Below are 24,191 nucleotides of genomic sequence, written 5' to 3'. Positions count from 1 at the left end.
CCAGAATGCATGAGCTAGATTGGCTGGAGAAGGAGCACCTGTCACAGCCAACGTCTGTCCCCGGATATATGTCAGCAAGCCTGGCTTTGCTTAAATGAACCCTGTGTAAAACGTTGAACAGTATGAGCCCCAATGTAGCACATGATGACGAGGAATGGACTCTTTTCAGTGCTTCTGTCCAGCATTCCTCAGACAGATCTATACCAAGGTCATTCTCCCACCTAGTTTTAACTTTGTTCAGGTTTTGATCTCCTAAAGATATCAGTTGAGAATATAATACAGAGATCAGTCCTTTATTTGCAAAGGTAAGAGTGAGCTTATGCAACACTGATAGGTGGGAGATCAGGAAAAGAGGGAAATATCTTCATGGAAAAGTGGCGGATCTGAAGATATTTAAATAAATGTATGTGGGAGGCGATATTTTCTGTACAGGTTATCAAATATCAAATATGTTGTTGGTGTATAAATCCTTAATGCACATAAGACCATTCAAACCCCATTGTCTAAAGGTTGAGTCAAGTGTGGAGGGGGGGAATAAATGGTTACTGTGAATGGGACCCAGAACTGAAGCTGATGTGAACTTATAGTGGCAGCAAAATTGGTTAAACATTTTGAGGGTGGATAGTACGACAGGTTTGGATGTAAATCGTGAGGGTTTCTATGGCAGGGAGGAATATACTAAAGCTGGAAGAGACGAGGAGTAACAAGACTGTGACTCAAGCAGACACCAGTCTGTATCTGGTCGGTGGAGCCAGAACAATATCTGTTGGATATTGGATATTGGATGCCCAGTAATAATGAATAAAGCTAGGAAGGCCCAGTCCACCTACTTCACAATCTCTTTGGAGCGTGCACATATTGACCCTTGAAACCTTGTTACCCCATATAAAGGAGGTTATAGATTGGTTAACCGAGTTAAAAAAATGACTTGGGATAGGAAGTCTGGCAAACATTGGAACAAGTAAAGAAATCTGGGAAGTACAGTCATCTTCACCGACTGCACTCTCCCAGCCATAGTAAGGGGTAGATGACGCCATCTCTCAAAGTCAGCCTTCATTTGGCTAACTCGAGACATATAATTGGTTTCAAACAGAGGTGTGAAAGAACGGATAATGCGTATTCCTAGATATACAAAACCATCTTGAGATAAGGGAAAAGGCAGGGATTCCTGTCGGATCTGAAGGGCTAGGTTAATGGGAAAGTATTCACTTTTTTGGAGATTTAGTTTATAGCCAGAGAAAGTTCCAAACTGATCTAACAAGGACACAATTGCAGGGCCACTGGCTGTAGGGTCACTCACATAAAGAAGGAGGTCACCGGCGCATAGAGACACACGATGTTCCCTGTTTCCTCTCCTAATGCCCTGGAATAGTGTGGTTGACCCAAGTGCAATAGAAAGAGGCTCAATTGCAATCCGAAAAAGAAGCGGAGACAATGGGCAGCCTTGGCAAGTGCCACGTGTTAATGGAAAATAATCAGATGGTGAATAATTTGACTGTATACATGCTAAAGGTGAATGATATAATAGCTTACCACAGGCTACAATTTTTTTTTGTCAAATCCAAATCTCTCCAAGACTCTGAACAAGTATGGCCACTCCATTCGATCAAATGCCTTCTCCTCGTCCAAAGAGATAACAACCTCCGGATGTGGAAAAGCACTAGGCGAATATACAACACTGGCCAGTCGAGGGATATTAGAAACATAGAAATTAGGTGCTGGAGTAGGCCATTCGGCCCTTCGAGCCTGCACCGCTAAGAAAAGTAATGACGATTTTTAATGAAACCCGTTTGTTCTTCTGAGATTATTATGGGAAGCTGGCATTCTAAACGGCAAGCCAGCGCCTTCGCCAAAATGTTTACATCTACATTCAACAGTGAGAGGGGGCGGTATGATCCACATTGAGTCGGATCCTTGTCTTTTTTGAGAATAAGTGAAATAGATGCCTGTGAAAGGGTGTGGGGTAATGAACCATTTTCCAAAGATTCTTGAAACATTTCTAGAAGAACTGGTGTGAGCTTATACTTAAATTTCTTATAAAATTCTAATGGGTAGCCATCAGGGCCCAGGGTCTTACCACTCTGGATCACGATAATGGCATTATTAATCTCCCTGCCCAAGGGCCTGGTCTAGAGCTCCTGCCTCTTCTGGTTCCAGAGTGGGTATTTCCAAATCATCTAAAAAACATTCCATATTCATTGTATCTAGGGAATTCTGAGGTGTAAAGAGAAGAATAAAAGGCTGTGAAAGTATTATTAATTTATTTTGGATTGCTTGTTGTCTTGGTGTATGTCTCTTATCTGAGGACTAAGGATGGACGCTTCAGCTGGTGAGCCTCGCCTTGTCACCATATTCATAATAGAAACCACGAGTCCAGATAATTCGTTGTTCTGTTTGGTTAGTCGACAGAATATTGAATTTTGTTTGTAAATCAGCACGGCTTTTATATAATTCAGCGGTGGGTGCTTCAGAGTATTGCCTGTCCAGAGCCAAGATGGATTGTGACAGGGTTTGCATTTCCTTCTTACCTTCTTTATTGGCGTATGAGGTATAAGGTTGGTTAAGAAGGTTGAACTGTTGGGTATAAATGCAGGAATAGCAAAATGGATTCAACAGTGGCTGAATGGGAGAAGCCAGAGGGTAATTGTGGATGGCTGTTTATCGGGTTGGAGGCAGGTGACTAGTGGGGTGCCTCGGGGATCTGTGTTGGGTCCTTTGTTGTTTGTCATGTACATCAATGATCTGGATGAAGGTGTGGTAAATTGGATTAGTAAGTTTGCAGATGATACCAAGATAGGTGGTGTTGTGGATAATGAAGAGGATTTCCAAAGTCTACAGAGTGATTTAGGCCATTTGAAAAAATGGGCTGAAAGATGGCAGATGGAGTTTAATGCTGATAAATGTGAGGTGCTACACCTTGGCAGGACAAATCAAAATAGGACGTACATTGTAAATGGTAGGGAATTGAAGAATACAGTTGAACAGAGGGATCTGGGTATAACCGTGCATAGTTCCTTGAAGGTGGAATCTCATATAGATAGGGTGGTAAAGAAAGCTTTTGGTATGCTAGCCTTTATAAATCAGAGCATTGAGTATAGAAGCTGGGATGTAATGTTAAAAATTGTACAAGGCATTGGTGAGACCAAATCTGGAGTATGGTGTACAATTTTGGTCGCCCAATTATAGGAAGGATGTCAGCAAAATAGAGAGAGTACAGAGGAGATTTACTAGAATGTTGCCTGGGTTTCAACAACTAAGTTACAGAGATAGGTTGAATAAGTTAGGTCTTTATTCTCTGGAGCGCAGAAGGTTAAGGGGGGGACTTGATAGAGGTCTTTAAAATGATGAGAGGGATAGACAGAGTTGATGTGGACGAGCTTTTCCCTTTGAGAATAGGGAAGATTCAAACAAGAGGACATGACTTCAGAATTAAGGGACAGAAGTTTAGGGGTAATATGAGGGGGAACTTCTTTACTCAGAGAGTGGTAGTGGTGTGGAATGAGCTTCCAGTGGAAGTGGTGGAGGCAGGTTCATTGGTATCATTTAAAAATAAATTGGATAGGCATATGGATGAGAAGGGAATGGAGGGTTATGGTATGAGTGCAGGCAGGTGGGACTAAGGGGAAAAAAAATTTGTTCGGCACGGACTTGTAGGGCTGAGATGGCCTGTTTCCGTGCTGTAATTGTTATATGGTTATAAGATATGATTTGACCTCTCAAGTAAGCTTTTAAAGTTTCCCAAAGTAAAGAGCATGATACCAACTGGTTTTATTAGTCTCGAGGAATGTGTCGAAGTTAGCCGATACAAAACTGCAACATTTCTCATTGGAAAGCAAAAGGGGGTTGAGTTTCCGAAGCGGTCGTTCTCTAATGTTTAAAGGAAGGCCCAGGTCCAGTATCACAGGCGAGTGATCTGATATTACTACAGCGGTATATTCAATTTACTGAACCATAGGAATAAAGGAGCTGTCTATAAAGTAGTAGTCCATTCTGGAAAAAGAACAGTGAACATGAGGGGAAAAAAAAGAGAATTGTCTAGCAGTTGGGTTCAGGAATCCCCAGGGGTCCACATAACCATTTTGTTGCATAAACAGCGAGAAGGTCTTTGCCATACAAGAAGGTGTCCCCTTACAACTAGACCTACCAAGCAGTGGATCACAACAGCACAGTTCAGATCTCCCGACAAGATTAGCTGGTGCGTGTTCAGATCGGGTATTAATGACAAAACCTTATTTGCAAAGTGGACATCATCCCAATTAGGGGCATAAACATTCACTTAGACAACAGGGCTTTGAAAAAGAGACCCAAAAACTATAATGGTAAATATTTCTACAATGCAGGGTCAGTCGACATCGATCTAACTTTTTTTAAAAGTTGTTTTAAAAAAAGTCAGGGACGCACATTTCTCAACAATGGCTAATGGCAGAGATATTTGGAAATAAACACTGGTTCAATTACTGGAGTAACTCAACGGGTCAGGCAGCATCTGTGGAGAAAATGGACAGGTGACACAGGTGAGGGTTTTTTGTTTTTTTTAAATACACATATTAACCAATGCCAGAGATGAGAAGATAGGTGTGAGACGAAAGGATTGAAGAGTTGTGAAGCTAGAGGAAGGAATATAGGTGGAAGGGGAGAAATAGTTGGGCCACAGGGGAGAAGGAGGAAAGAGTTTCAAATCCTCCATTTTAGGTAACTACAATATTCATACCATTGGGTTGTGAGCTAATTTGAGGAAGGACATTCTTGCTATTGAGGGAGTGCAGCGTAGGTTCACCAGGATGGCAGAACTGTCATATGATGAAAGAATGGATACTTTCAAGAGAGAGCTAGATAGGGCACTCTAGATAGCGGAGTCAGGGGTTATGGGGAGAAGGTAGGAACGGGGTACTGATTATGGATGATCAGCCATGATCACATTGAATGGCGGTGCTGGCTCGAAGGGCCGAATGGCTTACTGCCCCTATTGTCTATGTTTCTATGTATCTATGTAATACGGGGTGCTGTTCCTCCAGTTTGCGTGTGACCTCACTCTGGCAATGGAGGAGGCCCGGGACGGAAAGGTCAGTAGTACAAGCTTTTAAGACATCTGGGAATTATAGGAAGGATGTCAACAAAATAGAGAGAGTACAGAGGAGATTTACTAGAATGTTGCCTGGGTTTCAGCAACTAAGTTACAGAGAAAGGTTGAACAAGTTGGGTCTTTATTCTTTGGAGCACAGGTTAAGGGGGGACTTGGTAGAGGTCTTTAAAATGATGAGAGGGATAGACAGAGTTGACGTGGATACGCTTTTTCCATTGAGAGTAGGGAAGATTCAAACAAGAGGACATGACTTGAGAATTAAGGGACAGAAGTTTAGGGGTAACATGAGGGGGCACTTCTTTACTCAGAGAGTGGTGGCGGTGTGGAATGAGCTTCCAGTGGAAGTGGTGGAGGCAGGTTGGATTTTATCATTTAAAAATAAATTGGATAGGTACATGGATGGGAAAGGAATGGAGGGTTATGGTCTGAGTGCAGGTAGATGGGACTAGGGGAAAATAAGTGTTCGGCATGGACTTGTAGGGCCGAGATGGCCTGTTTCCGTGCTGTAATTGTTATATAGCTATATGGAAATGCAAACTTCACACACCCTTGCCTTGGTTAAAAGCATTTTTTATTAGTTACAATCAATTTATCGCAACATTATTTTCACACAGTCACTGTACAAATACAAAAAAGGAAATACTGAGGTGGAAACACTATAAACAAAGATACGGCAAGTGAATATCAGTTTGTCTTGGCTATGATAGCACAATAGAAGAAAACATGGCAAAATTGCTGGTATTATTGGCTGCAGATTAGTTATTAATACAAAATTCAAAGACAATGCAGTATTACAAAACTGGTGTTAATACTGTAACCAGAAATGACCCATGAGGCTCATGACCAACTACGGCTCTTTCGCCTAGTGGTCTATCTTGCTCCTCTAGTATCTTTGATTTCAACACACACGTTAGGGCGTGATAGGTTTTTGGCGCCAGGAGATTGAAGTCGGAGCGGTGGCACGGGTGAGCAGTAGCTTGAAGGTGGGAATTTGCAACTGCACCTACTTTCTATGATTGCTGAACCTCTTTGAGAAGTACCATGCAACCTCTCAATTATCTCCAGAGATGCTGCCTTCCTGTGTTACTCCAGCACTTTCTGCCCTTTCTTTGTAAACCAACCTCAGGTGGCCTTGTTTCTACATGCAACCTTTATTGTTAGACTGATTGGAACTGAATATGTTTTATAGTTTGTCCCATAGTTTATTTCAGAATGCAGACCTGACCAGTATCCTACAGGGTGTAAGGGGGTACAGTCAAAAGAAAGCTTGACAAGATGAGAGACATCCTCTATGGCTATGGAGCAGAATGATATGGCAACATCAACCGTAAGACTGATGAAGGACCTGGGGACCAGCGGACAAGCCCTACCTACGCCAGGCCATCAAAGAAACATCACGGGTGGCAGAGCGGAGTAGCCAGTGGCTCTGGCTGAAGAGGAAAGACCTCATTTGGTCTCCCAAATAGCCGACTAGACAGATGCAGAGGGGGGTGGTTCTGGGATGCCAGAATGCACCACTGAGCCTACTGGAGACGTTGTGGGTTCAATCAGCGAAACGTCGATGAAAGTAGGTGCCCACTTGATAACCCCAATGACGTGTCTGCCGAGCCTTTCTCAACATCGGAGGAGCATAGGTGAGTGCAGAAGGCTCCCATCAGCACCGGGAGCAAGTTGATATTTGGCACTTTGGACTTTTAACATCTTGCCCTGTGTATTTGGAAACACTTGTACCTCAATTAGTACATGTGGCAATAAACTGGCCTTGAAACCTTGATAAACCCGTACCAACATGCAGTATTTCTTTCATGGTGTATTAATGTAAACATTCTCCACTCAACTCAACCAATAATTTAAAACCACTTACTGTAAGTGAAGGCAAACGTTGCAGCAACACCAACAATGGGTATGTAGGACCTCCTGGCTCTTAAACTCAAACCCTCTTGCAATGAAGGCCAACCGATAATTGGATAATCAGTTCAATTATTCTTGCTTTCGCTTTTCAACCTCCCCCCCCCCCCCCCCCCCCCCCCCCCCGCCTCTCCTGCCCTCGTTAAGGAAAAAGTGAAATATTTTGTATAAACTTAAAACGTAGTAAATGTTCCCAGTTACGTCGACAAAATCTGAAGCTTTTCGATATATTCCAGAATTGGCCCATAATGAAGCATAATACCAAATATTTCCAATGTTCAATAGATTCAGGATCAGTTCCTGTGGACTGGAAGATAGCTAATGTTACCCCACTTTTCAAGAAAGGAGCGAGAGCAAAAACGGGGAATTACAGACCAGTTAGCCCGACTACGGTGGTGGGAAAGATTGTAGTGGCCATTTGGCCTGTTTTGCATGTCATTGATGATAGCATGTGCCTTCTTTAAATTTTAGATTGCCCGTTATATTGTGGGTGGGATTTATGACGTGTTTTGGGGCGTAGTTGGAGCCAAGATGCTTGCGCAGAAGTCTAGTTTTTAGTGTAGTTTGGAGCGAGTAGGGAGAAGGTTAACCCTTCGACCATGCGAAGTGTAGTGGAGACACGAGGAGTTAATGTTTAAAGCAACCTACAGTTCGATGAAGATTGCAGCAACGAGTCAGAAGATATTTGAATGTACCTTACTGTTTTCTATCAACAATAAAGCATTTATTCATCAAAAGACTGTGTTTTGAAGCCATATCTGTGAAGAAGCTCTGAAGGTCTCTGTGAGTAAGCTCACATGCATTTCAAAGACACCCCTCCCCGAGGCACGGGAAGTGTAAAGAGCTACCAGGAAGGACAAAGTCCTCTCAAAGGTGAGGAACCACATCATGCAAGGGTGGCCAAGTGCAAGGAATCTTCCAAAATAAAGCCCTTTGCCAGCAAGAGAGAAGAGCTGTCAATGGAGGATGACGTTATCCTGTGGGGATCACGAGTGGTCATACCAGATAATATGGAGATGCGGACTAGAATCCTTGAAGAACTGCATAGCACACACCCGGGCATTGTGCAAAGGCAGTCTCAGTCCAAACAGGGCCAGTGGACTCTCTGGAGCATCGTAAGCTTACCTGGAAGGATCTGTGGGAGATGGGAGGAAGCCGTCTTAGCTTCATCATCAGAGCCACCTACGATGTTCTTCCCACACCCAAGAACCTAAACCAGTGGTTTGGAGAAGATCCATCACATTCTCTTTGCCAAACCCCAGCAACATTAAGGCACAGCCTCACTGCCTGTAAAACACAAGGCCGCTACACCTGGAGGCACAATCAGGTCCTGCGACAACTGGCGATTACCTTGGAAGGAAGGAGGACTACCACCAATGCCCACCCTCTCTCAACGCCTGGTTTCTCGAACACCACCTCTTTTGTAAAGGCAGGACAACTTCCAGAGAAACCTCTTGCAAGAAAGGAACCGACCCACCCAGACACTGCTCACAGGATTCCCCATGCTATGCGGGATCGTGTACAAAGTGAACTTAACAGAATGATGGCTCTTGGTGTAATTACTCCCGTAACTGAAGCCTTAGACTGGGTCTCCTCAATGCTTGTCGCTACTAAGAAGAATAAAGGCGAGATACGGATTTGTATTAACCCCAAGGACTTAAATACAGCAATTAAGAGACCACGTTATCCAATGCATTTGGTGGGCAAGATTACGGCGCAGATGGCTGATGCAAATGTATTGACAGTGCTAGATGCCAAGAGTTCATTCTGTCAGATTCTGCTGGAACATAAATCCTCCAAGCTGACACCTTTCAGTACTCCGTTCGGACGCTACAAATGTTTGATAATGCCCTTTGGTATAAGTTCCGCCAGATGAAGTGTTTCAACAATCTATGGAGCAATTGTTTTCCGGATACCCATGCATCATCATAGTGGACGATGAACCTTCCGAATGTTTCCCCAATCAGAAACCTTGGATGAACTCTGAGATCTGCACTCTTCTGAAGATCAGACACCGGGCATTCATGTCTGATGATACAGTGATCTACAAGAAGTCCAGATACAACCTTGGTAAGGCCATCAAAAAGGCCAAAAGGGACAGCTGCTGCAAGCTGGAGGATGAGACAGATATTCGCCAGCTGTGGCGGGGCCTGAATGCAATCACCTCCTACAAGGCGAAATCAGGAGGCAGCTCAAATGTCTGAGAAACATCACTCCCTGACAAGCTCAATGCGTTTTACGCATGCTTTGATAGGGAGAACACCGATGTGCCTTCTAAAGCCCCCGGTCATAGTGCGAACTCCATCATCAAGTTCACTGACGACACCACTGTTGTGGGACATATCACTGATGGGGACGAGTCAGAGTATAGAAGAGAGATCGAACGACTGTCCATGTGGTGCCAGCGCAATAACCTGGCCCTCAACACCAGCAAAACCAAGGAATGATTGTGGACTTTGGAAGGGGTAGGATGGGGACCCACAGTCCCGTTTATATCAACGGGTCGATGGTGGAAAGGGTCAAGAGCTTCAAATTCCTGGGTGTGCATATTTCTGAAGATCTTTCCTGGTCCGAGAACACTGATGCAAATATTAAGAAAGCACATCAGCGCCTCTACTTCCTGAGAAGATTACGGAGAGTCGTATGTCAAGGAGGACTCTCTCTAACTTCTACAGGTGTACAGTACAGAGCATGCTGACCGGTTGCATCGTGGCTTGGTTCGGCAACTTGAGCGCCCAGGAGCGGAAAAGACTACAAAAAGTAGCAAACACTGCCCAGTCCATCTTCAGCTCTGACCTCCCTATCATCGAGAGGATCTTTCATAGTTGCTGCCTCAAAAAGGCTGGCAGCATCATCAAGGACCCACACCATCCTGGCCACGCACTCATCTCCCGCTACCTTCCAGGTAGAAGGTACAGGAGCCGGAAGACTGCAACAACCAGGTTCAGGAATAGCTACTTCCCCACAGCCATCAGGCTATTAAACTCAACTGAAACAAATCTCTGAACATTAATAGACCATTACCTGTTTATTGCACTTTATCTGCTTATTTATTGATGTGTGTATATATTTATATAATGGTATATGGACACACTGATCTGTTCTATATTCATGCCTACTATATTCTGTTGTGCTGAAGCAAAGCAAGAATTTCATTGTCTTATCCGGGACACACGAGTAAACTCTCTTGACTCTCGACTTGAAACCCATGCGGTCACAGGGAAATCGTGCAAACTGCACGCACAGACAGCACCCAAGGTCAAGGTCGAGCCCTGGCCTCTGGCGCTGTGAGGCAGCGGCTCGACCCACTGCGCCACTATACCGCACGATGATGTCCCATGAATTAACACCATCAACGGGGAAATGATGGGGGAAGTGAATGGCGAGGTGACTGATGGGGCCAGCAGCCGCTAGTCCGGAAAGACAACAAACTTGTGTTCAGGGTGGGTGGGTGTGGCCGGCAAGAGGCAGGACTGATGGAGGAAGATGCATTGTCTTGTAACGGTGCAGCAGACAGCAGTTAGTGTAACACGATAGATCCCGTCTCTGTACAGTGCGTTAGGCAGTGCAAATGCACAGACAAATCAAAGTGTAGATGGAATGTTCTGTAAAATTATAAACCTGCAAAAAAGTATGCACGCCACCAAAATATCACACAATAAGTTAATTCACCAAAAAATCTCAACAGCAATCAATTCATCACCAACTTCAGTGGAATTGGATAAATACAGGCAAGAAATGTAGCTTTAAAAATTTGATTTTTTTTTTTTTTTTTACATAGACAAATTACACGATTCGCTGCTGTAATGTGTACATTCTGTACAAAACAGATTGGCAGATTAGCAACAAAAAAAAACCCCTCCAAACAATGCAGTCATTAAAACTAAACAATGGTTAGTTTGAAATATTTTCCTAGTCACCGTGATATTGTACCAGCCTTTTACAGTTAGCAGCTGTCAGCGATGTTTCCTCTTCATTAGATGAGCCCATTTTACACAAGCCTGGTGTTATACAATTGTATTCAGTGAGAGACAGACAACTGTCACCTGCAAATACTTGATAAGAAGGATGTTGTTTGATTGCTGTGGGTGTCAGCCCGGGCAGTCCTGTGGACAATATTCACGTCGCTACCTCAGTTCCAGATTTTCAGGAAGCTATCCCAAGAGCCGGTTGCTACCGCCATTCCGTCGTCCGTGATGCCCAGACAGCTGACGCGGTTGTCATGGCCGGCCAGAACGCCTGCAGGGCGCACAAAGCACAACTTAGTATTGTTACCTGCTTTACATAGGGGCGGCAGGGTGGCGCAGCGGTCTTGTTACTGCCGTACAGCGCCAGGGTTACAGCCTCACAGCGCCAGAGACCCGAGTTCCATCACGACTACGATTGCTGTCTGTACCGAGTTTGTACGCTCCCCATGTGGGATTTCTCCGGGTGCTCCGGTTTCCTCCCACACTCCAAAGACGTGAAGGTTCGTAGATTAATTGGCTTCTGTAAATTTAAAATTGTCCCTCGTGTGTGTGGAATAGTGCTAGTGTACGGGGTGATCGCTGGTCGGCACGGACCTCACAGGGCCAGTTCCTGTGCTACATTTCTAAACTACACCAAAGCTAGTTTAATGGGAAATTTGACTATAGTTTTACACCATTGGGTGTCCCAGTGGTGCAGCTAGCAGTGCTTCCACAATGCCCCACAGTCCCGGGTTCAATCCCGATTTGGACGTCGTCTGTGTGGAGTTTTCACGTTCTTCCTGTGGCCGCGTGGATCTCCCCCCCTCATCCCAAAAATGAGCAATTGTAGGTCAATGTGCTCTGTAAATTTTCCCACTAGTGTGTAGGGAGTAGATGAGAAAGTGGGAGAACATAGAACTAGTGTGAACAGGTGCTGTCCGTGTGGAGTTTGCACGTTCTCCTTTAGATAGCGTGGGTTTCCTCTTGGTGCTCCGGTTTTCCCCTCAACATCCCAAAGGCGTGTTGGTGAATTGACTCTAGTGTTAGGATGCAAAACTGGAAGGACATAGAACTAGTGTACGGGTGGGTGATTGGCAGTTGGCGCATGTGCTAACAATGTTTAACATGACAGCATAGTAAAGAGTGGAGTGCTGACCTGCGCGATCTCCCTTTAGAGAGTCCCACACGTTGCAGTTGAAGTCATCGTAGCCGGCAAGCAGAAGGCGGCCGCTCTTGGAAAAGGCGACGGAGGTAATCCCGCAGATGATGTTGTCGTGAGAGTACATCATCAGCTCCTGATCGGCCCGCAGGTCAAACAGCCGGCACGTCGCGTCGTCCGAGCCAGTGGCAAACGCATTGCCATTGGGAAAAAACTGCCAAAGGAAACAGGACATACAATGCTCCAGAAATGATCCACATTCAACAGGATGGTCACAAAATCATGTTCACTACTTGGCCCTCATTTTTATAAAGCAATAGATTTTATATCATAGGTAGACAAAAATGCTGGAGAAACTCAGCGGGTGAGGCAGCATCTATGGAGCGAAGGAATAGGTGAAGTTTTCGAGTTTCTCCAGCATTTTTATCTACCTTCGATTTTTCCAGCATCTGCAGTTCCTTCTTAAAGATTTTATGTCATTGTGATTGTAACCCTTAACGATCTTATATGTTTCAATAAGATCCCCTCTCATCCTTCTAAACTCCAGAGTATACAAGCCCAGCTGCTCCATTCTCTCAGCATATGACAGTCCCGCCATCCCGGGAATTAACCTTGTAAACCTTCGCTGCACTCCCTCAATAGCAAGAATGTCCTTCCTCAAATTAGGGGACCAAAACAGCACACAATACTCCAGGTGTGATTGTAACTGTTTGCACAATTAAAACGCAAAAGAACGTGTACCTAAATCCAATTTCACTTGGTGTTTTAAATTCTTTTTTTAAATCAATGTTTTCACCAATCACATCATTGTGATAAAGTAGTCCTGTGGATGAAGAGCATTGGTGGAAACTGCTCTTCATTATTTAATATAAAACCGCCAGCATTTTGTGTCTATCATCGGTAACACCAGTATTTTGTGTCCATGATCAGCTCGAAGGGCCCGACTGGCTACTCCTGCACCTATTGTCCAACTTTGGTATAAACCAGCATTTTGTGTCTATCTTTGTATAAACCAGCATCTGCACTTACTTTTTATTACTTCTTTATTGTGTCATCGTCTCCTCCCCCCTCCCCTCCCCCCACTTCAAATGGTCTAAAGGGTCCCAACCCGAGACCATGTCTGTCCGTTCCATCCACGGATGCTGCCCGAGCCGCTGAGTGACCCTCCATTATAACACATCGCAGGGCCTGAGCGTTCACTTACACACACTGCATTGATATCAGACACGTGCCCCGTGAAGGACTGCCGACACATCCCGTCTCGAATATCCCACAGTTTGGCAGAAGCATCGCAGGCGCCGGAGACAAATATCTTCATGTCGGGACTGAGGGTGAGGCTCATCACGTCCCCAGTGTGGCCCGCAAATGTTGCCGTTTGATGTCCCGTCTCAATGTCCCATAACACACTAGAAACACAAAACATTAACATTTTACAAAATGAGTGCCTGAAGAACCTGTCCATTCCCTCCACAGATGCTGCCTGACCCGCTGAGTTCCTCCAGCGTGGGGTCTTTGGCTTAAGACTCCAGCATCTGCAGTTCCTCGTTTCCCCACGTTCATATATTATGTTCACAAGAGCAAAAGCTTCACATAAATGCAGCACATCCTTATTAAACTGTCCAATGAACAAATAGTGGGAAGAAAATGTTCTCTTCTGGCTGATCCACCAGATGTCTCCAAGCCCAGGATTGGAGTACAAACTTCATAAAACAGATGCAAAGTGCTGGAGTAACTAAGCGTGTCAGGCAGCATCTCTGGAGAACATGGACAGGTGACGTTTCACAGAGTGCTGGAGTAACTCAGCAGGTCAGGCTGCATCTGCGGAGAACATGGATAGGTGACGTTTCACAGAGTGCTGGAGTAACTCAGCGGGTCAGGCAGCATCTGTGGAGAACATGGATAGGTGACGTTTCACAGTGCTGGAGTAACTCAGCGGGTCAGGCAGCATCTGCAGAGAACATGGATAGGTGACGTTTCACAGAGTGCTGGAGTAACTCAGCGGGTCAGGCAGCATCTGCAGAGAACATGGATGGGAACTGGGAGGAAGCGGCCGATTCGGAGGCTCCGGGCCGCTGAGAGTGTTTTTCCATTCGAGGGCCTGAAACATCAGGCCACCGTTGCGGCGACTGCGGAGGCCTCAATAGGCCCCGACTACGGGCGAACAAGTGGAAGAGGACTGAACTTTGGTGCCTTCCCTCACTGTGGGAAACGTTGATTTCACTGTGGGGGGATGTTTTATGTTTTATGCCAAATTCTATAGTGTTGTGTTTATCTTATGTGTGTGCTGCACGGCAACTCAAATTTCATTGCACCAATTGGTGTATGTGACAATAAATGTCCTTTGTCTTTGTCCTTTGTCCTCGTCAAACAGGTCTCGAAACATTGCCTCCAGAGATATTGCCTGCCCTATTGATTTACTCCAGCACTTTGTATCTTTTTTTGTAAACCAGGACCTGCAGTTCCTTGTGTATACAAATTGCCTCTCCGTCCACTGCAACTTTCAACATCTCCATCTCTCCTCCGAGCTCAGAATGCTCGTGATGTTATTCTGTTCTCTCCACCCCATTTCAAATGGATTTACCTTCCTCCCTAACTCAGTTTTCCCACTCCCAATCCTCTCCCATTCCCAGTTTGACAATTTTAACCCTCTTCTGGAAGAGCTCCGACCTGAAACGTCACCTGTTCCTTTTCTCTAAAGATTACTATTGAAAATAGGTGCAGGAGTAGGCCATTCGGCCCGATGAGCCAGCACCGCCATTCAATGTGATCATAGCTGATCATCCACAATCAGTACCCCGTTCCTGCCTTCTCCCCATATCCCCTGACTCCACTATCTTCAAGAGCCCTATCTAGCTCTCTCTTGAAAGTATCCAGAGAACCGGCCTCCACCGCCCTCTGAGGCAGAGAATTCCACACACTCACAACTCTCTGGGTGAAATAGTGTATTCTTAAACAGTGGCCCCTGGTTCTGGACTCCCCACCAACATCGGGAACATGTTTCCTGCCTCTAGCGTGTCCAAACCTTTAATAATCTTATATGTTTCAATGAGATTCCCTCGCATCCTTCTAAACTCCAGAGTATATAAGCCCAGCCGCTCCATTCTCTCAGCACATGACAGTCCCGGCTTCCCAGGAATTAACCTTGTAAACCTTTGCCACCCTCCCTCAATAGCAAGAATGTCCTTCCTCAAATTAGGGGACCAAAACAGCACACAATACTCCAGGTGTGGTCTCACCGGGGCCCTGTACAACTGCAGAAGGACCTCTTTTCTCCTATACTCGACTCGTTTTGTTATAAAGGCCAACATGCCATTCCATATGCTGCCTGACCTGCTGAGTTTCTCCAACGTTTTATGTCTAAATGCAGATTTCAACTCATTTTCTAATTGGTAGCTCAAATTAACCCAATTATTTGCAGCCCTTGCATGCCAGTTTGCATCTTTTCATCACAAGGACTAAGCTGTGGCCACAGGCTCTTCCCAAGAGTGGCCCCTGTATTGTGGGGGTGCACGATGAAACACACTCACCAATTTGTATCTCCTGAACTTGTAATAATCTGGTTGTCATCCAGAAAACGACAACATGATAAATAACCTGTTGAGAAAAAAGTGAATGCAGTCAGTGTCAACAATAGCGGAATTCATAATTATTCGGAGGGGGTCTTTATAAACACCTTCTCCAAACAAGGTCTTCAAATCAAATCGAGCATCCAATTTAAACACAAAGAGCTGGAGGAACTCGGCGGGTCAGGCAGCATCTGTGGAGGGAATAGACGGGCAACGTTTCGGATCAGGACCCTTCTTCAGACTAACCAATCCCAACCCAAAACTTTGCCTGTCCATTCCCTCCGCAGATGCTGCCTGACCCACCGAGTTCCTCCAGCACTTGGTGTTCTGCTCGAGCTTCCAGCATCTGCAGTTCCTGGTGTCCAACATCTGAATTAACAGTTCACATGTAGAAATTAAATGGATTACGTCAATTTCATTTCTTACACTTTTAGTTCCCTCTAATGCAATAAACAGTCTTTCGCTTAGTTTCTTTAAAAAAAAAGTGAACCGCATTTAGGCGGTTGATGGAGCAGCAGAACTAATATGACGATGTTTCAATCCCTGTAATAAGTCGGCACTCTAGATATTTGCAGTGGGATTGGGGTGCTGAAAGTAAAGTAGGTACGTCATCGGGGTCATCAGGTGGGCACCCTCCTTCTTTGACATTTCATTGATAAGCCCACAACATCTCTAGAGGGCTCACGGTGATACCTGGCGTCCCAGTTACACCCCACTCAATTGGAAATGAAATGAAGCGAAACAATTGCCATCGACAGTGGTCATGATGTGACTACATTACACAGCTCTCATTTCAACAGGAACCACAGAACATGTCACCTCAACCATTATTTCGACAAAGATTAATCAACGCATCATTAACTGGTTTAATCACAATCGAATCTGCCATTCTGTTGCTCAGCTGGCAATGTCCCATTAAAGGACTTACTTATCCAATACATCATGATATCCAATTAACATCTGCTGCTAACGCATTGCCAGCAGCTGCAATGGGGAGAGACAATAGACAATAGATGCAGGAGTAGGCCATTCGGCCCTTCGAGCCAACACCGCCATTCAATGTGATTATGGCTGATCATCCACAATAAGTACCGCGTTCCTGCCTTCTCGCCATATCCCCCGGCTCCGCCATCTTTAAGAGCCCTATCTAAAGGGCCTGTTCCACTTGGCGATCTTTTTCGGCGACTACTGGCATGATTGACTGGCGTATCAGGTTGCCAAAAAATTTGCTGCATGATGCAGCAGTGATGACATATTGACACGCGGTGTTTTTTCAAGTGTCGCAACATTTTTTTTATCGTTGCTGGATTTTGAAATGTTCAAAATCTTTTGGCGACGCTGAAACGACACCGGCAGTCGCCGAAAAAAATAAAAATAAATCGCCAAGTGGGACTCTCTCTTGAAAGCATCCAGAGAATTGGCCTCCACTGCCTTCTGAGGCAGACAATTCCACAGATTCACGACTCTCTGGGTGAAAAAGATTTTCCCACATCTCCCTTATTCTTAAACTGTGACCCCCTGATTCTGGACTCCGTCCAACAGGGATTAGTGTGAACATATTACCTGACTGCCCAGCCTCACCTGTATGTCCCGGCAGCTCCCTGCTTACTCGAACATTCCCCTCTCTAGTCTTCAGGCTGTATATCGAGCAGATGTTGTCCAGCCCACCACAGGCAACATAATTGCCCGATGGAGCGTAGGCACAGGTCATAACCCAGGATGATCGCAATGGGATAGCATGCATCTATAGGAGAAACATAGAAAACAATGCTTACTGATTCACTCTTAAACACGATCTGAAAGACATACTCTGAAACAAGTAAGCTTCTGTGCATTCTTACTTTGTTCGTTGTATAACTATCCCAGATGATTAATTTTCCATCTTGTGATGCACTTACTAATAGTCTGCAGATATAAAAATATATTTAAAGTTAATGACAAGGTTAGTAACACATCAACTTTAGACAAGAAGTCTGGAGGAGCTGTTCTTAGTCATGGAATAGTGAGAGAAACAGAACTTCTTGCCCGACTACAACGTGTTCTAAATGTCAAGAGTTTAGACAAGATATATTGGGACAGTACCTCATTAAACAGAGAAATTAATGCATGTAAAATTTACAACAGGATAGTGGTTTAACTTTGAAATGAATAATACTTTTAGGATGTGGAATCAAATACAACAGTAAAGATGGAAACAGAATGCAAAAGCTGTTTAAAACGTTTGGAATAAAGATCAAAGTAATAACCAGTTCAGGTAAAAGTCAGGTAGGCAAAAATGCTGGAGAAACTCAGCGGGTGAGGCAGCGCATATGGAGCGAAGGAATAGGCGACGTTTCGGTTTGTCACTTCTTCAGACTGATGTGGGGGTTGGGGAGGGGGGGGCGGGAAGAAGAAAGGAAGAGGCGGAGACAGTAGGCTGTGGGAGAGCTGGGAAGGGGAGGGGAAAGAGGGAGAAAGCAAGGACTACCTGAAATTGGAGAAGTCAATGTTCATACCGCTGGGGTGTAGACTACCCAAGCAAAATATGAGGTGCTGCTCCTCCAATTTGCAGTGGGCCTCACTCTGGCCATGGAGGAGGCCCAGGACAGAAAGGTCGGATTTGGAATGGGAAGGGAGTTGAAGTGCTGAGCCACCGGGTGATCAGGTTGGTTAATGCGAACTGTGCGGAGGTGTTGGGAGAAGCGATTGCCCAGCCTGCGCTTGGTCTCACACATAAGGCATTCATAAACTGGACAATTTGAAATAAATGGGCTGCTGCAACAAATTGCTTGAATGTTAGAACCAAGACACTAATGGATAATGGTATCTTGAGCATGTGCTCACATTAAATATATAAAGAAAGAGCATGGATATAAATGAATGTCAAACAGAGCCAGCTCCATCTGAATGCAGGCTCCGTATTGCTGATCTCATACAATGAACAATGCAATTGATTCAACATATAAACCTTACAATGCATGAGTTACACTTGGCAGTCGCTGATCATACAGGGCCACCACTAATTTTCCGGCACCCAGCTTTCTTTATCCGGACAAAATTATAGAGAGTGCCCTTTAACAACCAATCCCACCGACGGAAATCCCCCCAAAAAATGGCAGTATATTCGACAGATTTTAATAAGGCATTCATAAACTGGACAATTTGACATAAATGGGCTGCTGCAAAAATCGAACCAAGACATTATGGGACTTCCGCAGCAAACAGAGCCAGCTCGAATGCGGGTATTGCTGATGGAATTTGCCCCCCCTTACAATGCGGCCGGGGCTCTGGTACAGGGCCACCACTAATTTTCCGGCCCAGCTGGAGCCGGCAGATCCGTTCCCACAGCCCAATTTGCCCTCGGCTGCCTAGACGGAACGTTCCGGTACCGTTGGGCTCCTCCGTGAGACTGCGACCTCTGTTGGTCCGGCAACATGGATAATGCAGAGAAGCTCTGGAAACAAGAGTGCCGGGGGAAAAAAAACACAAAATGGTGATGGACTCGTAAACAATAGAGTGTAGACCTTTAACGTGTGATAACTAACCTGGAGTCTGTTCCCCAATGCATGGCGTAGATTTTGGCCAAATGCCCCCTCAGCGTGCGCCTTGTACGCATTTGGATTCGACCCACTGAATCTAGACCGGCCGTGATCTGCAAAGAACAGGTAGCTATGCTTCAATAAAAGTGACACAGCAGAAAGACAAAAGCAAGCTAGTTGTCCACTTCACCAATGTGTTTACCTGGGCCAGAGTAGAATCACCACAAGCTTTCCTTGCATCCTGTAACGACAAACACAATGTTATCTGCTGCACTACCAGCATCAGTCATGAGTAATAATATCATGGGCCAAGGTCCTATCTGCACCACCATTATTCTTCATAAGTGATAAGCTCTTAGGGCGAAGGGAATCAAGGGATATGGGGGTAAAAGCCAGAACGGGGTGCTGATTTTGGATGATCAGCCATGATCATATTGAATGGCATTGCTGGCTCGAAGGGCCAAACGGCCTACTACTGCACCCATTTTCTATGATAGGAGCAGAATTAGGCCATTCGGCCCATCAAGTCTGATCTATCTTAACCCCAACCCCATTCTTCTGCCTTCTCTCCACAACCCCCAACATCCACACTAATCAATAATCTACCAATCTCTGCAGGAGTAGGCCGTTCGACCCTTCGAGCCTGTACTGTCATTCAATGTGATCATGGCGGATCATCCACAATCAGTACCCCGTTCCTGCCTTCTCCCCATATCCCCTGACTCCGCTATCTTTAAGAGCCTTATCTAGCTCTCCCTTGAAAGTGGCCAGAGAACCGGCCTCCACCGCCCTCTGAGGCAGAGAATTCCACAGATTCACCACCCTGTGACTAAGGAAGTCCTTAGACCTTGGTTATTGCTAGTGGAATTTCAAACCAGCTGGTTGCAGAAGGCAGGGCTATGGTGGCATCTTACCCGGATTTGATTCCTCAGTTGCTCCGCTTCTTGCCGCAACTGTTCCAGTTCACTCATTTTGCCTGGTATATAAAATGTCCACGCACACAATTACAAAACCGATCTGTAATGAAGAGAGTAATTCAATGCAATTCAACGTACACAACCACCACACAATGAGTTATTTTTTGAATATTATGAAATATGACAGGATTTTTGTTCTGAAAACACTTTTAGAATAAACAAGACAATATACAAAACATTCAGTCTCGCCTCATGGGAAAAAAACATTTCCCACCATTTAAAAAAGAAAACTGAAGTAATCTGGACTCAGAACTGCAGATGCTGGTTTGCAAAATAAGACAAAGTGCTGGAGTAGCTCAGCGGGACAGGCAGCATCCCCAGAGAACATGGATAGGTGATGGATCAGGTCGGGACCCTTCTTCAGACCCTGTGGAATTCATCCACCTGGCCTTGTTCAACCTTCATCATTCAACAAGAGCATTCTCCTTCCAACAAGCCAATGGCTGATTATCAACCTGAAATCCATTCCTCCAGTTAATTTATCAGGTCAGGCAGCATCCAGCATCTAGTTTACTCCCCAGCTGCATGAATATTGACTTCTGCAATTCCAGGTAGTCCCTGCTTTCTCAGTCTTTCCCCTCCCCAGCTCTCCCTCAGACCACTGTCTCCGCCCCTTCCTTTCTTCTTCCCCACCCTCACATCAGTCTGAAGAGGGTCCCGACCAGAAACGTCGCCTATTTCCTTCGCTTCATAGATGCTGCCTCACCCACTGAGTTTCTCCAGTATTTTTGTCTAGCTTTTTGTGTCTATCTTCGGTGTAAACCTACACTGCCTGTTCATTTATGTTGATTTTTAAGTTTGCTTTTTACCCAAAAAGCATAACATATCAATCTATACGTGTACCCACAGTACCCGAGACTGTGCAGACCAGTTAGCAGAGGCTTTTAGCGACATCTTTAACCTCTCTCTGTCAACATGCACTGTCCCTAAATGCTTCAAGACTGCTACCATCGTGCCTGTTCCCAAAAAACCATCAATCACCACCTTGAACGACTACCGACCTGTTGCTCTCACTTAAACTGTGATGAAGTGCTTTCTTCTGGTCCTGTGCTGGTCCTGGCCCACATTAAATCCTCACTCCCACCCACCCTGGATCAGCATCAGTTTGCATATAGAGCTAATAAGTCAACAGAGGACGCCATCAACATAGCTCTACACTCTGCACTGACTCAGCTGGAGCGCCCTGGCTCATATGTGAGAATGTTGTTTGTAGATTTTAGTTCTGCATTCAATACCATCATCCCCAGCAGAATGGTGGACAAACAGTCTGACCTGGGTGTTAATGCCAACACATGCAGATGGATCAAGGACTTCTTAACAGATCGTCCACAGACTGTCAGGATGGGGTTCAATCACTCCCCAGTCCTGACGCTCAGCACAGGAGCGCCACAAGGGTGTGTGCTGAGTCCTATCTTATACACAATATACACCCATGACTGCATACCAATACACAGCACAAACCGGATCATCAAGTTTGCAGATGACACGACTGTGGTGGGGCTGATAAATAACAACAACGAGTCTGCTTACAGAGATGAAGTCCAAAAACTGACTGTCTGGTGCACTAAAAATAACCTGGTACTCAACCCAACCTAAACAAAAGAACTGGTACACAAAAATGCTGGAGAAACTCAGCGGGTGCAGCAGCATCTATGGAACAAAGGAAATAGGTGACGTTTCAGGCTGAAACCCTTCTTCAGACTGATAGGGGGTGGGGAGGGGGGGGGAGGGAAGGGGAAAAGGAGGAGGAGGAGCCCGAGGGCAGGGGGGATGGGAGGAGACAGCTCGAGGGTTAAGGAAGGGGAGGAGACAGCAAGGGCTAGCAAAATTGGGAGAATTCAATGTTCATGCCTGCCGGCCGCATGCTACCCAGACGGAATACGAGGTGCTGTTCCTCCAATTTCCGGTGTTGCTCACTCTGGCAATGGAGGAGACCCAGGACAGAGAGGTCGGATTGGGAATGGGAGGGGGTGTTGAAGTGCTGAGCCACCGGGAGTTCAGGTAGGTTCTTGCAGACTGAGCAGAGGTATTCGGCGAAACGATCGCCCAACCTCCGCTTAGTCTCATCGATGTAAATCAGCTGGCATCTAGAGCAGCGGATCAGTAGATGAGGTTGGAGGAGATACAGGTGAACCTTTGTCGCACCTGGAACGACTGCTTGGGTCCTTGAATGGAGTCGAGGGGGGAGGTAAAGGGACAGGTGTTGCATTTCTTGCTGTTGCAACGGAAAGTGCCCGGGGAGGGGGTGGTACAGGAGGGAAGGGAAGAATTGACAAGGGAGTTGCGGAGGGAGCGGTCTTTGCGGAAGGTAGACATGGGGGGAGATGGGGAGATGTGGAGAGTGGTGTGGTCACGTTGGAGGTGGTGAAAATGGCGGAGGATGATTTGTTGGATTTGCCGGCTGGTAGGGTGAAAGGCGAGGACTATGGGGACTCTGCCCTTGTTCCGAGTACGGGGATGGGGAGAGAGAGCAGTGTTGCGGGGTATGGACGAGACCCTGGTGCGAGCCTCATCTATGGTGGAGGGGAATCCCCGTTCCCTGAAGAGCGAGGACATTTCCGATGCCCTGGTGTGGAACGTCTCATCCTGGGAGCAGATGCGGCGTAGACGGAGGAATTGGTAGTAGGGGATGGAGTCCTCACAGGGGGCAGGGTGGGAAGACGTGTAGTCCAGATAGCCGTGCGAGTCAGTGGGTTTGTAGTGTATGTCAGTCAGAAGTCTATCCCCTGCGATGGAGATGGTGAAGTCAAGGAATGGTAGGGAAGTGTCGGAAATGGTCCAGGTGTATTGGAGTGCCGGATGGAAGTTGGTGGTGAAGTGGATGAAGTCAGTCAGTTGTGTGTGGGTGCAGGAGGTGGCCCCAAAGCAGTCGTCAATGTAACGGAGGTAGAGGTCGGAGATGGGGCCCTGGTACGTATTGAACAAGGATTGTTCAACGTACCCGACAAAGAGGCAGGCGTAGCTGGGGCCCATGCGTGTGCCCGTAGCTACGCCTTGTGTTTGGAGGAAATGGGAGGAGTCAAACGCAAATTTGTTGAGGGTGAGTACCAACTCCGCTACGCGGAGGAGAGTGTCAGTGGCTGGGTATAGGTTGCTCCTCTGGTCGAGGAAGAACCGGAGGGCTTTGAGGCCATCCTGGTGGGGGATGGAGGTGTAGAGTGACTGAACGTCCATGGTGAAGATGAGGGGGTGAGGGCCTAGAGAGTGGAATGCACGGAGGCGGCAGAGAGTGTCTGAGGTGTCTAGAACATAGGTGGGAAGGGATTTGACCAAGGGGGATAGTATGGAGTCAAGGTATGTGGAGATGAGTTCGGTGGGGCACGAACAAGCAGAGACAATGGGTCTGCCGGGAGAACAGGGTTTGTGGATTTTGGGGAGAAGGTAAAACCGGGCCGTGCGGGGCTGGGGAACGATGAGGTGAGGTTGGAAGCTGGTTATTGGTTCAGGAGGAGAAATGGTTATTGACTTCAGGAGGAGGAGAGAGGAACCTGCTCCTCTCTACATCAAAGGAGACATGGTGGAGAGAGTACATCTCCCAAGACCTCAAATGGACAATGAACACCGTCACTCTCGTGAAGAAGTCACAGCAGCGGCTGTATTTCCCGAGGTCTCTGCGGAGAGCAAACGTTTCACAGCCGCTGCTGCTGTCCTTCGACCGGTGCGCTGTGGAAAGTATCCTCTCCTATGGCATCCTGGTGTGGTTTGCTAGCTGCACTGTGGCTGAGAGGAGGGCGCTGCAGAGAGTTATAAAAACTGCACAGAGCATCACAAACACTCAACTGCCCTCCCTGGTGACATATACAGGGCCCGATGCTTGCTCCGGGCCACAAACATCAAGCAAGACGCATCCCACCCTGCCAACCACCTTTTCACTCTGCTACCCTCTGGGAGGCAATACAGGTCTCAGAAGGCTCAGTAGACTAAAAAAAATAGTTTCTATCCATGTGCGATAAAAGAACTTAACTCTAACAGAGAACACTGGGGGAAGCACAATATAATCGGGGTGCAAGATAATGCGCAATATTCTTTTAAA

General features: G+C 46.1%; 1 protein-coding gene across 2 annotated transcripts in view; it reads right to left on the bottom strand.

Moving 5' to 3' along the window:
- Positions 1-5,636: 5,636 nt before the first annotated feature.
- The window catches only part of LOC129703636 (guanine nucleotide-binding protein G(I)/G(S)/G(T) subunit beta-1-like), a 30,913-nt gene continuing 12,358 nt past the window's right edge, over positions 5,637-24,191 (bottom strand). Inside the window, exons 1-10 of one of the 2 annotated variants that reach the window (XM_055646244.1) lie at positions 21,431-21,543; positions 20,096-20,198; positions 19,384-19,422; positions 19,188-19,294; positions 17,505-17,568; positions 17,245-17,407; positions 15,625-15,691; positions 13,302-13,503; positions 12,095-12,311; positions 5,637-11,230 (exon numbers count right to left, since the gene is read on the bottom strand). In XM_055646244.1, coding sequence (XP_055502219.1) covers positions 11,124-11,230; positions 12,095-12,311; positions 13,302-13,503; positions 15,625-15,691; positions 17,245-17,407; positions 17,505-17,568; positions 19,188-19,294; positions 19,384-19,422; positions 20,096-20,152 — 1,023 coding nt within the window. In that variant the 5' untranslated portion in view covers positions 20,153-20,198; positions 21,431-21,543 and the 3' untranslated portion in view covers positions 5,637-11,123. Of the gene's footprint in view, positions 11,231-12,094; positions 12,312-13,301; positions 13,504-15,624; positions 15,692-17,244; positions 17,408-17,504; positions 17,569-19,187; positions 19,295-19,383; positions 19,423-20,095; positions 20,199-21,430; positions 21,544-24,191 lie in introns of those variants that run through there. The other variant, XM_055646243.1, reaches the window with a different exon arrangement.

Source organism: Leucoraja erinacea, chromosome 14 (genome assembly GCF_028641065.1).
Source record: "Leucoraja erinacea ecotype New England chromosome 14, Leri_hhj_1, whole genome shotgun sequence".
NCBI classification, from domain to species: domain Eukaryota; kingdom Metazoa; phylum Chordata; class Chondrichthyes; order Rajiformes; family Rajidae; genus Leucoraja; species Leucoraja erinaceus.
The sequence above is the reverse complement of the archived record's forward strand: the minus strand, read 5'-3'. Positions and strand labels throughout refer to the sequence as shown.